General features: G+C 42.4%; 1 protein-coding gene across 5 annotated transcripts in view; it reads left to right on the top strand.

Moving 5' to 3' along the window:
- MAST4 (microtubule associated serine/threonine kinase family member 4) overlaps positions 1-16,547 on the top strand; it is a 550,485-nt gene that overhangs the window by 523,405 nt on the left and 10,533 nt on the right. For all 5 annotated transcript variants that reach the window (XM_024753080.1, XM_024753083.1, XM_024753082.1 and 2 more), the window contains 6 exons: positions 124-246; positions 444-556; positions 2,358-2,485; positions 2,878-3,113; positions 10,257-10,486; positions 11,039-11,161. In XM_024753080.1, coding sequence (XP_024608848.1) covers positions 124-246; positions 444-556; positions 2,358-2,485; positions 2,878-3,113; positions 10,257-10,486; positions 11,039-11,161 — 953 coding nt within the window. The remainder of the gene's footprint in view (positions 1-123; positions 247-443; positions 557-2,357; positions 2,486-2,877; positions 3,114-10,256; positions 10,487-11,038; positions 11,162-16,547) is intronic.

The following is a 16,547-nucleotide window of genomic DNA, read 5'->3' as shown; positions in this document are numbered from 1 at the left end:
TTTTTTTTTTTTTTTTTTTTTTTTTTTTTTTTTTGGTTGTTCTTTGAAACTGATTCTTACCTTTGCTGGGAGGATCATTTAACACGTTTCCCTCTGTCCTTCCCCTCCACTCCCTACCTCAAGGTGGTGCGTATGAAGTCAAACAGCATCGATTCTTCCGTTCCTTAGACTGGAACAGTTTGCTGAGACAGAAGGCAGAATTCATTCCCCAACTGGAATCCGAAGATGACACAAGTTATTTTGATAGTAAGTGCGTTATCTGACATAAAACATGATTTGGCCTTTGTAGAAAATCAGCTCTACTTTTGCTAGTACCTTCCAGTCTTGAATGCATGGGTTCTGAAACATAATGCTGCTTTGATATAAAGACTCATAATTAAAATAGCTAAATTAAAAGCTGAAAATCTGAATAATTGGAACTGTTTCCAAACATTGCCCTGCAGCGCGGTCAGAGAAGTACCATCATATGGAGACTGAGGAAGAAGATGACACAAATGACGAAGACTTTTCTGTGGAAATAAGGCAGTTTTCCTCATGTTCACATAGGTTTTCTAAAGTAAGTAAAATATGGCATAAACATAGGTCTCTGGGAGAATCTCCTACTGGTCAGATAGTTGCTGCCTTAAACAGCTGCACAGAATTGTAAAAACCCCATGCAGTGTTTTGGGGCTTGAGATATTTTTTCGGGGGGTGGGTAATGACCCCACCATCTTGATAATCCAGAGTCCCTACCGCCCTGCTGGGGTATATTTCTCTGTTTCATGATCCAAAGATTAGTATCTTTTTTCTTTGAGGCAGAGACTTGCGTTCATAGTCATTATCGGAGTACCTGATACCATTTACATGCTGTGGTCTAGCTCAGTGCTGCCGGGCCTTGGAGGCATCCTTCCATTTCTTTCATCTTATAGTGAAGAACCGTTGAGCTCATTGTATGCAGAGCCCTCTTCTAGTGTCCCATGGAATACAACACAAAGGAGAAAGCTTGGTCCTTGACATAAGCCCAGACACTTGGGGACAGTTGATTGCGGAATGAGAAAGTCTCTTAACCGATGATAGAAAGTGTAAGTTATTATATTAAAGGGGCAGTAGGAAGCCAAGCTAGAATTTTGGAAATGGTAGAAGATAAAATCCACATTGGAGAAAGATGCTTTTTCACTGGTAGTGGTAAGATTTAAAAGACAAACAAAACGAAGACACACCTGATAGTCCTGAGATGGGGGGGGGCAGGGCCCTAGGAAGATAGAAATGAACCTAGAGGGCATCCTGCCTTCCTTTTGCTATTTTCAGTAGCGATGTATTTTCTGTTGCCATGGCATCTTGCATGATTATTGTGTAGCTTTTCTATAGCACTGAGTGATTTTAAAGTGTTCCGTATCTTTTTCTGAGTGACTGCCCAGGGTGCATCTGCGAATTGGCCGGCACTGCCCTCCCCATTTATAGGAAGGACATGGGGAGGTAGGGATTTCCCTGGAGGGAAGGTGCAGGTCTGGCCCAGAGCCGGGACAGAAGCTTTGATAACACAGAGTGTGGGGTTTCCCAGTACTTGTTCTCTGGCCCATCAAAGCCAGCTCCTAAACTGTTCCCTGCCCACGGTCTCCTGTTCTTTAGCCACCTTCCTCCAAAATCTCAGGAGATTATAGGAGGTCTAAGGTCCATTCCCATGAGAGCAACAAGTGACTGGGTTGGGCAGTAGTGAGCGCTTCCTGGGCTGGGCTCTCAGCTCCCTATTTTAGCTTCCATCTTCCCTGTGGTACAGCAGAGATCTCAGTTTGCCTAAGCTATGATCCCCTTCAGAAATCCTGGTACCAACATATGAAGCTGCCTGTCTGTATGTGAGATTTATAAGCCAAACAAGTAAGTACCTCTGACTCCTAACGCACTGCATCTCCCCCCAACATGTTTTGAAACAGGTCATTTATTCTTCTCTTCGCCCTCGATTCCAATTCATTTTTCTCCCTCCCGCCCCTGACTGGGGGCCATTCAATCTTTTTCTCTGTGATTTTCTTTTTCTGATTGACTTCACGGTTAAAAAGTAATCTAACATGTGCATCGATCCCGGGCCTAGAAACCGCAATGCATCTATGGATTTTGTTTGCAGATACAAAGTCCATAGTGAGAGACGGTGAGAGGGTGATGAATTCATAGCTCCCCACTCCAAAAGGAAAAAAATTGTACATTGACCGCTCACCTCAGGACTCAAGTAAACAGCATTGGAAAGTACCTTTTGAATACTCAGTCCCAGTTCAAACTTCAGTCATAGTCTCAGGTTGTTCTGCCAGGATTTGTTTGTTTTTTTTTTTTATTCTGACAATCCCTTTCAAGAAGGTATTAATAAGCACTGACTATTTGCCTTGCAGGTTTTCAACAGTATAGATCGAGGTACTCAGAATCCAGGAGAAGAAAAGGAAGACCCTGGGGACAAAACCAAAAGCACAGCTTTGCCGTCCACGGAAACATTAAGCTGGAGTTCAGAGTATTCTGAAATGTATGTGAAATTCTTTCTTTAATTTAATTTAATTTTATTTTTTTAGCATCTTTATTGTATGTGAAAGTCTTGTTAACAAGTATCACGGACAGCAGCTACTAGGACAGTGGCTCTTAAACGTGAGTGTGCATCTGAATCTTCTGGAGGGGCCTGTACAAGCAGACTGCTGACCCAGGAGATCTGGGATAGGGGCTGAGAATGTGCATTTCTACCACGTTCCCTGGGATGCTGATTCTGTTGGTCTGGGCACCACACTGTAAGAATCACTGCCCTCGACATGTCTTGGTTAGGCTACCTCAGTTCCATTTTTACCTGGTTTCTTCCAAAATTCACCTTGAACACAGTTTCATAGCATGTATAGACGCATGACTTTGTTTTTGTTTTTAATGAAGGCAACAGTTATCCACATCCAACTCTTCGGATACTGAAAGCAACAGACATAAAGTCGGTTCTGGCCTGCTTCCCAAACTGGCTATTTCAGCAGAGGCAGAACAAGACGAGGCTGCCCCCCACCCCAGAGAGCTGCATGAGCAGCGGGAAAAGCCAGCCCCGCCCCCTGAAGAGAGTACTCGGGAGGAGCCCGAGGTCAGCACTCCGGCCAGCACCATCAGCAGCTCCACCTTGTCAGGTAAGGCCCTGGGCGTGGCCCTGCCGTCCCGGCATCACCCACCACATTGAGAAGTGACTGCTGGTGCTCGGAGTCCCAGGCCTGGCCCAGCCAGGCAGCGATGATGGGCATTTTGTGCCAATGGCCCCACTCCTTGAGCTTGGGCGATGGGCTCCTCAGAACTGAGATCAGATGTCTCAGACCCCTCCTTAGTGCATGGCTGTACAGCACGTCCTTCTTGCTTCACCTGGAGCCTTCACATCCTCTGCTGGGTTTCAGTGGCGTCCTTGGATGGCTGTCAGAACACAGTAAGGGGACATGTTCTCTGTCGTGGGTACAAAGGCGTGCCTTGTGAAGTTGCATCTAACTCAAAGTTACAAGTAAGCGACCCTATTAAACAGTCAAATGGTCAAACTTACCCTCAACAGTGTCGTACATCACCACCCATAAGGTACCGTGTAAGCCAGTTTTCCTTCTGCTGTTGAGACGGGTGGTTGTTTCTTTGGAGGAGTTGGCTTTTGTCATGGGACCACTTATACCCGATAACCAAGCAGTCTGCACGTGAGACCCTCAGTGCAGCAAGATGCTTATTCTGTTTGCATAGCTGGCTAGAAACAGAGGCTGATGAGAATCTCAGGGACGTATAAAAAAAGAAGACAAGCAAGAAATTAGGTGGGCAAACATCTTGTATCTATGATGGTAAAAAAAGAAAAATACCTCATACCTCGATCTATACTTTTGAAGTGTTTTACTTCAAAAGTAACTTGGATATAAAGTTTCTTTAAGGGAAAAAAAAAAAAAGATGCTTATTCTGTGAGGTTCACGGATGGAGCGGGGAGAGGGGAGTCAGGAATACTGACACAGTTCAAATCGGCGTCTCGTGCGCCCATGAAAGAGCTCCACTGCACACAAGCTGCCTTCCCAGCCTCTGGATAACTGACGCAAATAACCCTAAGACATCTTTGGGTGTGTGAGACAGAGTGGGGCTTGGGCCTTTCCTATAGGGGGCACTTCATGGTGTCACTTTTATGTGAAGTAAACCTTCCTGACACCAGGAGCAGTATCTCCACAGGCTTTTAAAATGCTTACTGTATCATGGTTACTTGGGGCCTTTAATCACGGAGGTGTCCTCATTAGATGATCGGCCTTGTGCCTCCCTCAGAGCAAGTCCTTGAAGTGCATTTCAAATATTATTCGGTGTATAAAAATTGTATGCACAGCATGTCCTTCTACAGAGCAATGTGTATTTATGCTTAAAAAATAAAAACATGGATATGGATTAAGGTTGCTATGATAAATGTTTTCATTAAGCCATATCCAGTATGCTATATTGATAACCATGAGTGATTCCAAGAATTTTCATGAACATTTTTTTAACTTACTGAATATTCGTGGTGTCATGTTTTCATCTTGTTTTGAATCATTTCAAAATTACCAATTTTACAGGCTGGGTTTATTTCCGCCTCACTAAAAAGTCTGGTCCTGTGTAGCTTCCCATGAGCTTACAGTTGATCATGGGGAAGAAGGCTATTGGGTTTTTTCCTTCTCTCTCTTCACCTCAGTTCTGTTTCCATGTAGGAAAGTTCCACTAGTCCTAAATCAGAGAGCCAAGAGAACAGCAGGGAAGAAGTAGTGTAGAAACAAGCTAGTGGTCTAAGATGGCTGACCATTTTTAGTTCATCTTGGTAATCAGATCAAATGTAGATATGTCAAGTGTTTTATATTTCTGGTTACTAAGTTCTCATCTGTTTCTTAGTTATTATTTACTCTGAATAGAGTTACCTCTACTTCACATTTGTTCTTAATATGATGAATTGTTTATGATCTCTTGGTCTCTTCTGCCTACTCACTATCAGAAAGGTAGGAGGTAAAGGGAGGGGAATGGTGTCTAAGCATTTGATTGATTACTTTCACAATGAAAAGAACAATCTGTCTATATCCTGCTATGCATTATGATTAATAGATTCAAACCACCTTTCTCTCTGTCTCCCGCATACACTCACTAAAACTAATCAAAGACCTTGGGGGCCGTACAGAATAGAGAGATGAGCTGATTTGCTCACAGCCAAGGGTAATTAGGGAATCTGAAAACCATGACTGTAGTAAAATTAAATTTGTTGATTTTTATATTGCTCCACCATCAAAAAGAAAGAATCCTTGACATTTACAGAACATTAAGGTGACATTATCTACCACTGGCAGAAAAGAAACACACGTTTATATACAGTGCTATGAGATGAGATGGCGGGATGAAATGGCGGAGGCAAGAGGGAGGGATGATAAAAGAGAACATTGAATATTCACACTCTGGCATTTAGGGAAGTTCAGCTTTATACCTGTCTCTCTTTTCATGACTACAATGTATTTGAATCAGTGAAAAGTAAGTCTTGAAGTTTTAGGTGTAGTGCTTGAATGCGTCCAACAAATTATTCATTGTGAAGAGATTCAGCTTCTCAGTTTATGCTTGTCCGTGATCCTATCCAAGCCAAATTAGAAAGGAGAAGGGAGTGTGTAACTTACCCCAAAGTAAACTAAACGTTTTTTGAGATAAGATTTTTTTGATGTGTGAAGCAGTTTTTGTCAAGTCCCTCAGCAGTTGATTTCTTCATTTAGAGTGAATAGAATAGATATGCTGTTATGTGGGACTGAATTTGGCATATAGAAGTAGAAAGGTTGTTGATATTTGCCTTAAGATCGTCTTCCTTAGTAGGTCAGATGGGTGTCACGTGGAAGTTTGTGAATCTTACCCTGTACCTACAGCACAGCAGGTGGCCGCGAGCTGTGCTGTGCCCAAGCCCACTGTCCCAAGTCCAAGCCTTCCCTTAGCTTGGACCCCACCTGTGGGTCTGTGCCACCTCTGTGAACTAGGACCAAACCTGCCGTGCAATCGAATGATGTGTATATGGCACTGTAACGGAAATGTTAGTTAAGTCTGATTAAGCCTCTTCTCTAGGCAAAGAATGTCGTGGTCAGCACTCTAAAATGTGCTGGTTGGCCTTTCCAAGGATCATTTATAATGGTATTAAATTCTCTGTGTGGATTGTATATCTTAATGTGGTGATAGTGTTGATGATTTTTAAAGCAGAGGGGGCCTTATAATATAGCATTTAGAAGGAAAAAGAAGATAAGCATTGTTTTTTTCTGGACAAAGATGTATTATCAGTGATTAAAAAAAGAAAGAAAAAAAAAAAAACCCAGAAAACTGATAGCCTGTGAAAGAAAGAATAGGAGAAACCAAAAGGGATGGTCACTTGGCTTTTTTCAACATGTCACTTCTGACAAGAGTAAAGAACTTTCTTTACTCTGGGCGTGTGCAGTTACCAGACTGGTATCAGTGATTTTCCATTTCTGCCTCCTTCTACGTGGTTACATGTTCTCTTATGTTCCTCTGCTGAGGGAAGTCCTAATTTTTTAACTTTAAAAAAAAAAAAACTCTCCAGTGTATACTGAGGATTAATAAAATTAAAAATAAAGAAGGTGTGATGGCTGGCTTAGAGGGGGACAAATCTTTTCACTTCCGGTAACTTCAGGGCAGATCAGCATTTGGCACTGTCTAGTCTAAAGGCAAGAAGATGTAGGGAACCATTGGGTACCATAGTGAAGCATACCCTTTGTCTTGTCCTGTGAAATTTACAAGGAGCTCAGAGTGAAAGCAGGTGTGGGAAGTCAAAGACGACGCTTTAGGCACTTTTCCATAAGTTACAAACCTGAGCCTAAGTGTGAGGTGTGGCCTAGAAAGATGGCAGGAGGTGACAATGGGTATAAATGTCCACGAAGTGACTAAATGATGTCCACATAGCAAAAAACCAATATTAACAGCACTGCTGCTGCTGATCATTGTGTCATAGGATGATCATACCATACGGTGGGCGTTGTGCGGTTCATGAGCTGATGTTTGGTTCATGGCCTTTCGTGGTGGGGTCGGGGGGAAGAGTTGTCTCTACTAGGGTTGTAAAAGACAGATTCTAAAAAGTAATCTCCTAGTTAAATGGAGTCAATTGAGAGTTAGTGGACTTGTGTACAAGTAGAACGAAATCTGAACGGAAACCTCTTTCATTCTTCCTCCTCCGCGCCACTTTTCTCAAACCGGTCACTTGATTTTCATGTTTGCCTGACACCACGTGGACTCATGAACCACATGGGTGTCTGTTTCCCAGCGTTTGTCCTTCCTTCTCTCTCTCTCTCTCTCTCCCTCTCCCCGCCTCTCCCCACCTCTCCTATCCCAGATTTTCCTGAACATGTTTATCCCTTCTTCTTTGTACAGTTGGCAGTTTTTCAGAGCACTTGGATCAGATAAATGGACGAAGCGAGTGTGTGGACAGTACAGATAATTCCTCAAAGCCCTCCAGTGAACCCACTTCTCACGTGGCTCGGCAGCGATTAGAAAGCACAGAGAAAAAGAAAATCTCGGGGAAAGTCACAAAGTCCCTTTCTGCCAGTGCTCTGTCCCTCATGATCCCGGGAGGTAGAGAGACATCTACTTGCATGACATTGTGTGATTTGTGCATGTTCACCCCCCGCCCCCAGTTTGCAATGCTGATTGACATACAAGATGGCTTGAAACAGTAGTGGGTGCTGTCCTGGCGCAGCCCTCCAGAGTGTCTCCCTGCAAGACCTCCAGAGCTCCCAGGGGCATATGTGGTTTACTCCTTCTCGCTTCTTTCTGCAGCAGGAGATGAGGCAGGCTCTCTTCCCAGGAAGGCTTATTTCTTTTATTTGTTTTCTTTCCTTTTCTCCCACGCCCCCCAAGTTAAGTGATAAATTTCCCTCTTCTGAATAATTTTTCTTCCCTAGACTATGCATCATTTGTATCCTTTATGGAGCTGTTAACAGCATCTGTGTTGGAAAGCTAAGTATAGTTTTTCTCATCTAATTAACGAGGAAATCGACACAGAGAACATAAGTTTTTCATTTCTGGGGATGCAGAGTCACAGACAGCACTGAAATTACAAGGTTTACCAGCCCTGTCTGTTGGGTTATGCTTCCTCCTACTGGTATTATTTTCTACCCTATATTAAAAAACTGGGCTTAATTAATGGTTTTGTTCAGTTGCAGTATGTTTCCACAACCTAGTTTTGCCTCTGCTAATCACAAAGTCTACAGTAATTCCACTGGCTGAGATGAAAATATATACCCTGGTGGTTACGATTTATCACTCAAATGACAGTAAGAGAGTGGAAGTGGCAGTCGAATTATATCGCAGATGGCTTGCAGTTGGAAGAATACAGACCATGTATAAAAGGGATTGTTTACATTGTTGAAATTTCAAATTCCTGCAGAAAGAAATTGGGTAAAAACAAAAGCTCCCTGGGGGGTAATGCTCACTGTAGCATATTCTCATTTCTGGGAAATGTCTGTGTAGCACCATAAAACAAACACCTGTCTCCCTAGTTTGAGTGACTATTCATAACCAGAAGGCAATGGCCCCAGTGCAGCTGCAGTCAGGAAGGTAAGTGGGATGTGGTCCAGTCCACTTTGAGAGCTGATGAGAAAGCCCACATCTTGGTGAATGTAGGTCAGTTCTTCAATCGGAGGAGATAAGGTAAAATGTACTGAGGTAAAGGGTCGGGGGCCTGGCTCTTTTAGCAGTTTGGATCTGTGTATCCACTCTATCTTCTTCCTGCCTTTGCATGTGTTGACGTTCCCTGCCCACCGGTGTGCATCTGCTCACCTGGCCTTTGGATGAGACAGAGGTAGCCAGGAAAAAAGGGTCAGGATGCCGCATGAAGTCAGAAAGTGAAGGAGCTTGGATAGTGATACATTTAGCTAATTGTTTTCCTTTGGACAGACATAAGCATTAGAGCAAAAGTTAGTCGGGATACTTTCAGTTTGCTGTGGCCACGATGTTACTCGCCGAACCCCGGGAGGCTTCAGGTGCGCTGGCCCTTTGTAGCCTGGCCCTGACTGAGCTCACATTTAAGCCTCAGCATCTTTTTGTAGGTTATTCTTTTTCACACACACACACACGCACGCACGCACGCACACACGCACACACATGCACACGCAATCTCACATGACCAGTTAGGATCTGTTTAGATTCACATAGATGAAACAGTGATAAGAGCTATAAGTTAAAAGTGTGTTTGTTCATAAAACAAGGAAAACAGAATAGTATTGGTGTTGAAGAATATGAAGTGAGTTTTTCTTAAAATTTGTCTATCCGCCTGCATTATCCTCTCAGAAACCTTGCTAGAATTACAGGTAATATATGAAGAGAATCAGTTCTAATCATAGTAATAAGGAATGATTCTTTTATAGAGAAGTTAACATTACAATGTTTTCTTGATCAAAATTATTTAATCAGTACTAGTTCAGTAATATTATGAAAAAGCAGAGGTAAATTGATGAATTGCTTTCCAGGCCAGGTTTTTTCGAAAAGAACCATGTTAACGTTATTTAGGGCAAGATTTGGAGCCTGAGTAGCTTTTACTACAGTCCATACAGCCTTCCCTGTGTGAGGCTATACCTGAAATTTATGCACCTATGATTTGTTTATTTACTTATTTATTTATTTATTTGGGGGGCTGCATTGGGTCTTCGCTGCTGCATGCGAGCTTTCTCTAGTTGCAGCGAGCAGGGGCTACTCTTAATTGTGGTGCATGGGCTTCTCATTGCGGTGGCTTTTCTCGTTGCAGAGCACGGGCTTCTAGGCGTGTGAGCTTCAGTAGTTGCAGCATGCGGGCTCAGTAGTTGTGGCACACGGGCTTAGTTGCTCCGCGGCATGTGGGATCTTCCCGAACCAGGGATCAAACCCTTGTCCCCTGCATTGGCAGGCGGATTCTTAACCATTGCCCCACCAGGGAAGTTCCTGTTTCTTTAATTAAAAGAAAGTGCATTAAAAGATCACAGTCCGATAGCAGTGAAGTTTCGCGTGTTTTTTAATTTGTGTAGAGAACTAAGAAGTTGTAACTTCAGAATGTGAGTTTAAAAGTTAGTTTTTAAAAAGAGCCATTTCTGAGATTTCTTTGACAGGCTTCTGTCAAGTTACCAGTTACCATGCTAGTTACCAGTATAAATATTTTTATATTATTTCTTCTTTATTAGAAAGGAATGGATTTGTATTGTGACTGTCCTCCCAATCCCAGCAGGGCTACCTAGTGAGGGCTACCTGAGAGCAGTTTGTGGGACCAGGATGAGCTGTGATGACTGGCTTCTCTGTTGCAGATATGTTTGCTGTTTCTCCACTGGGAAGTCCAATGTCTCCCCATTCTCTGTCCTCGGACCCTTCTTCCTCAAGGGATTCCTCTCCCAGCCGAGATTCCTCAGGAGCTTCGGCCAGTCCGTACCAGCCCGTTGTGATCCACAGTTCAGGGAAGAACTATGGTTTCACCATCCGAGCCATCCGGGTGTATGTGGGAGACAGCGACATTTACACAGTGCATCATATCGTTTGGGTAAGAACGACAGTCTCTCTTTCTGGTTAGTTTTTGTTCCCAGCCAAACTGGAGAATAAATATGTCAGCTGAGGCATAGTTAACAGTAAATGATTTTTCTCTTAAGCTGGCATTTGGGACCTGTTTCATACTCCTGCCCTTTATCTATGTGGTGGGATTGAATTTGGCAATAGTTAATTCTTTCTCATAATTCTGTTAGTCTTCATATCTGATTAACCACTCTGCATACCAAGCTGGTAGAAACAGTCAAAGATAGTCCTGTTTTTATCCTTCTTTCATTCTTCTTTTCTTAGATTTTTTTCCCCTAGCCTTCCTTTTTTTTTTTTTTAAGTACGTTCTCAGATCACCTGAAATTGTTTAAGGAGCTATAGAAATTACCCTATTTTAGGATGATGACAGAAAAAGAATAGCAAACCTTGTCTTACTGGTTTCCTCTTAGGAGCTCAGGATCGTTTGCTGATTAACTCAGAACACTGAGCCACAAGAAACAGTAGGTGTCAGGGTTGTCATTTGTTTGCTTATTAATATATATACTCTCCTCTTGGACTTTAGAATGTAGAAGAAGGAAGTCCAGCTTGCCAGGCAGGACTGAAGGCTGGGGATCTAATCACACACGTCAATGGAGAACCAGTGCATGGACTCGTCCACACAGAAGTTATAGAGCTCCTGCTAAAGGTACTATCTTTTTGATGTCATGGCCATCCAGATGAAGGAGGTAGCCAGAAAGAACTAGTACCAAGAGTTCTTTGCTCAGGGTCTAGAGTTCTTCTATATGGCACATCCATACACACTCAGTCTCGTTGCTGAGAGAATATTCGGTAGTCTGTTTAATGTAAAGGCAAAAATAACATGAATTTTTTGGTTTTATATCATGAAATGCACGTTCGTATATCTGCACAGTCACTTCCTAATTTAATTTTGCTTCTTATCCTAAATTACAAATAGAGTTCTCTTTGTTTATGTACCGCACATAGTAAAATCTGTTTGGAAATCGTTCATCCTAAAGGCGATTTTCTTCAATAAATTTTATTCCATATAGCAGAAGACAAGGTAGTATTAAACTGTGAGGTCAGATCTGAAGGTTGAGTCTGAGAGTTGGGTTTCCTTTTGAAAGGTAGACCTGTGAATATATAACATACACTATAAATGATAGAAATAGGTGGTAATGGAAGAAGGGATTCTAGCGATCATTGGGCCTTTTCCCTTTCATACGTACAAATGAATTTGAACGTAGATCAGTTTCTACTTGGAATGTAAGCTGATTCAAGCCAATGGAGTACAAAGATCACAAAAAGCCTGAGTATGATAGAGAGAGACAGTCTATACCGATCCTCTCCTTTCTTTCGGGTTATTTGCTCTGCCACCTGCTGACTACAGAATATAAAGTTATGGCTCCAAATATGGATCTGTTTAAAACAAAGATAAATTTGAGTTTGATTTTAAGTTTTTTCAAGGAAAGAAGACTATCTGTGATGAAAAATACAGTCTTTAATTGTAGGATTATTTTATAAGTCAACAGATGTTTACGGATGACCTCTGGCTTTTGTAAGCACTGGGAGGGCTGGGCTATAAGGGGCTATGGGAGAGGTGTGAGCCGTGACCTCAGAGAACCTGCAGCCTATTGAGAGGCACAACATAAACACATATGTGTCATTTAAACAAGGTGCCTTCAGACTGTTTCCAGAGCACTCGCCCTGAGGCAGGTACCACGGTAGATGTTGGCAACCTAGGAATTCAGGTATGGTCCTTGCCCTCGAGGACTATGGGAGATATAGAAGAGGTGTGCAAGCAGATAACGTTCAGCTTGATTAGCCAGGGCCACAGCAGGGGGAGGAATCCCGTACTTTTGGAGAGAAGATTCTGTGAATGAGGAGAGTCATCACAGAGAAGTGGCACTGAACTGGAACTTGAAAGAAAATTAGGATTTGGAAGGTAGTGCAGGTAGGTGGGTGTACAAAGCCTTTGGAAAGTAAGTACAGTTAAATGACTTTTCTTCTTCCTTCTCTCATCCCCCAGCCAACACAAGTATATTCTTCAAATGATTCAGTGTCTGGCCTAGGTTCCAGTTAGAGGAATAGCATGCATATTCAGAGGTCCATTGTGAAATGGCCGACTGTAGGAAAGTTATTGCTGTTGATCAGTTCACAGCATTAATGAAACTTTGGTCTTGGCCTCAGTCCCCATTGGAGTTGAGGCCGGGCTTTGCTATCCTCCATACCTACAGGTGGTTCCCCTAACTCTAGTCAACTTTCTCACAAATGCATCCTATACTGTTGGGCTCCCGATGGCTTCGTCACTGGCGGACCATCAGGGCAGTAGCTGTATTTTGGTATTCTCAGATGCTTTTTACACGATGTTTTATACTTGCAAACTACTTCACAAAATCTCATGGCATCCTTAGAAAAAGGTGGAAGAGCCATTACATAGGGCTGTATGTATATTTAGAGATACACGTGCAATACTTATTTATCTTTCGGACTGTGAACCTAATAAGCGTGTTTCACGGCTGCAGCTTTGGTCACACTTACCCTCACAACTTCAAAATGAGCCTGCTATGGAAGCACTAACTTACATGCACAAGGAAATAGAAAGTCACTGTCGTCCGGTTCAGTTCCCCACAGCTCTGTGAATCCCTGTAAATGTGCCCCTTCAGCGTCGCCTTAAACCTCTCCTGCCACAAGGAGTTAATCACCTCCATCCAGCTTGCAAGTAGCTTGTTAAAAAAGAACTTTGTCAAAGCACCGAAATCTCTCTCCAGCCACTGCAGTGAGGGGTGGAGGCCACATGGACCCAGTCATATCCCCTGCTCACATAATTACCTGCCCAGTGTAGCCTCCGTAATCCAGAAAACTCTCTATTCAACCAGGTTGCTTTCTTAGGACAGCGTTAGTTTAAATCTCCAATCGTAAGAGAAGCCCTAAAATATCACCAGCCCCTGCCTCAAAATTTCCTTTCCCTGAACTCTGGAGAACCTCTGGAAACTAAAATGGGGACCATCAAATAGCATCGTTATTACCATCCTCACATATTGGCTGGGCCCCCAAAATGTGCAGAAGTGTGCGAGATACCGAAGAGTCACACAACAAATGACACATATGAATAATAGGTAATCGAGAGCCTTTACGTGAATAAACTCAGGTAATCCTCATACCTTGTGCCTAGGTGCTATAAATATAAATGTCCCCATTTTACAGATAAAGAAATTAAAGCAGGGAGAAGTTAACAAAGCAGCCAAGGTTATCTGCTAGGAAAGAGCAGAAGAGGATTTGCATCTCGGCAATGCAGCTCCAGAGCCCGTGCTTTCAACCAGCATGCCACTGTGCTCTGTACATGAAGTCTTCTGATTGCCAGTAACTTGAGTTAATACAGTCCAACGTTCACAGGGGAAACAGTGGCAATACTAGGCTATAATCAGAGTGTCAGACAAAAGGAACAAACTGTAAATATTGCCCAGGTTCTAAAGGAGAGAGGCTTTCCACCAGGGTGGGCAGGGGTGAAGAGTTAGGGGTTTTCTGTGCAGGGCTGTGAAGGATGGGTGGACATTTAGTGTATGGGAAGAGGGTGTAGGACGGTCTAGGCAAAATAAAGAAGATGCTTAAAAACACGAGGACAGGAAGCTCAGACAGCTTGAGGTGCATGAGTAAACCAGTGTGGCTGGAGCCTGAGTTCATAGCATCTGGATTGAAGTGTGCAGGATGGCTGGGGCTGGATCATGGAGGGTTGAGTCAGGGCAAGGACACACGTATGCAGGAAGAGTGCTGTTCGCCATGTGCGTCTTGCAGAGAAAGAAATGTAAAAACAGTCTAGCTCAGTGAAGTACCCAAGGCCAAGTGATAAACTAATGTGGAGTCAGACTGAGAGAAGAGACTGAATAGCCTGACTTCTGCTTTTGTGTTCAGTTCAGCCAGCTTAAAATAATTTCCCTCCCACTGTGCACTCATCACACCAGTAGTTTAAAGTAAAACTTAACTAATAGAACATTTAACAATCTTCTGGGCCCATTTCGTTGTTATTTTTTAAAACAGTCCTGCAGAATTTCCCTAATAAGAGACTGCTTCTTCTTCAAAAGAATTTGTTGAGGTCAGTAGACCCAGTAAAACACAGCGTGCCGAGTTCTGACAGCACTTGCTATAGCCGATGGATCCACCAGATGGCAGTCTCCACAATTCTCACCTATTGTCCATGAAATTATAATATTTTTCAGTCATTTACTTACCATTTTTGTAATCATTAACGTTTCCAACCAAATGTTTGCACTCTGCATTTTTTTTGTGTCTGTATTTCCCCTTAGGGAAGTTATCTCTTTGTGTATTTCCATAAGTCAAGTGAACTGTCATCTGGAACAGCCATATGTAGAAACAAAAAAAAAAAGAAAACTGGGTTTGGTTTTATAGTGGAAAGGGACTTTTGTACAGAACTTAATGACGTGCTCTGATTCAGCAAACCCTGGTCATAACTTTTCCGGTGAGGAATGTTCAGCATTTATATTATATTTTTTTCATATAGTGTTGACGATATTTTTAAAATTTCTTCTTGACAGTCTGATACATTGATCATTCCTTATATGGATCCAGTGCCTCGTTCCCTCACCACCACTCTTTAAGTACAAGCTGTGCACTCTGCTGGGAGGAAGAGATGGAAGGGATCAGGGCATGCCCTGCCCATGAGGAGTGGGCAGTGTGGGGTGAGGGGCGGGAGAGCCAGCTTTGGGCTCTCCCACTGGGCTCTGTGACCTTGGGAAAAAAGAATCTCAGTGTCTCTGAATCTGTTTTCCTTACCTCTAGTCGAAGAATAATAATCCCTTCCTACCTCAAAGGGTTAAAAAAAAAAAAAAAACCCTCATGACTTGGTTGTGAAAATAAAGTAAGAGAATATATGTGAAAAATGCTTTAATATTCACAATGTGCTTTTAAAATGCTCAGTGGCATTGTGAGCCTCTTATAGGTAAAGATATAAAAGTCAGTGCTGAATTGTGTTAGAAGGGGTGGAAGTGGATTCAAGCTTAGATGGCTCATGGGCTCTAGCAGCCCCGGTGATCATTGTGGCTCTGTGTCCACTCTGTATATGATGTAGAAAAGGATGGAAGGAACTTCAATGAAAGATGAACTCCCATCCTGTTTGTTGCCCCTCTCCTTCCCCTAAGACATGCAGGAAAAACTAAAACTTTAGCCTGGCCTCGCTCAGTTAGCCTGGCTTCACTCAATTTGTAAAGAGAAAATCCCATACCAAACAACCTTCAATGGTAGGCCTTTCATACTTCAAAGCTGAATTTTCAGTTTAAAGAATAAATTGAATGTCAGTCTCTACTATCAGGTTAAGGTTTATTTTTAAAGTTTTGGCATTTGCGTATAAAACATGTACTTTATTCTTTCAGGATGAAGAAAAATTGTTTCTCTTGTTCAAGTTCAAATCTCATTTCCCTGAAATATTTTTTTACAATTATGACATTAAGTATGGGATTATATGTTCTTAAATATGTAAAGAACTCTAAAATCAATAATACTAAGACTTTCTGATACAAAATCGGATGTAAGACATGAACAAATCGTTCTCTAAGGAAGTAGAAATCATCGAAAATAAATGAGTCAAAGTCCAGCTTTGTTAATAGCCAAAGAACAAAGATTAAAACTTGATATAACTTTTTCCTGTAAAATCAGTAATCTGTTTAATGTTAGTATTCAGTTCTGACAAGCCCGTTCTATGGCTGCTGCTCGTGCGCTGCTGGCAAGAGCATGAGGTGACATAACCCTTCTGGAAATTAGTGTATCACCAGGCACCGAGAGTCGCTGAAAAGTCCACCTAGACCCTTTGCTGCGTGTATTGGGTCTAATTATGTAATCTAAGGGAAATGTCAGAGGCTCAGACAGCGATTTAGAGATAAAGGTATTTATTCCGACCCTTACAAGAATTGCGAGATAGAAAACAATAGCTGTAGGGAAAGAGTTAAATTGTGATTCACCCATCTCATGGAATATTTTTAAATAGCCAGTAAAAATCATGTTCTTAAGGAATATTCAATGACGAAGGGCAAGTTTTTCAAAGTTAGGAAATGTGAAGTGAA

The sequence above is a fragment of the Neophocaena asiaeorientalis genome, unplaced genomic scaffold (assembly GCF_003031525.2).
Source record: "Neophocaena asiaeorientalis asiaeorientalis breed wild unplaced genomic scaffold, Neophocaena_asiaeorientalis_V1.1 scaffold399, whole genome shotgun sequence".
In the NCBI taxonomy this organism is placed as follows: domain Eukaryota; kingdom Metazoa; phylum Chordata; class Mammalia; order Artiodactyla; family Phocoenidae; genus Neophocaena; species Neophocaena asiaeorientalis.
Note: the sequence above shows the minus strand (reverse complement) of the source record. Positions and strands in the feature narration are given on the sequence as shown.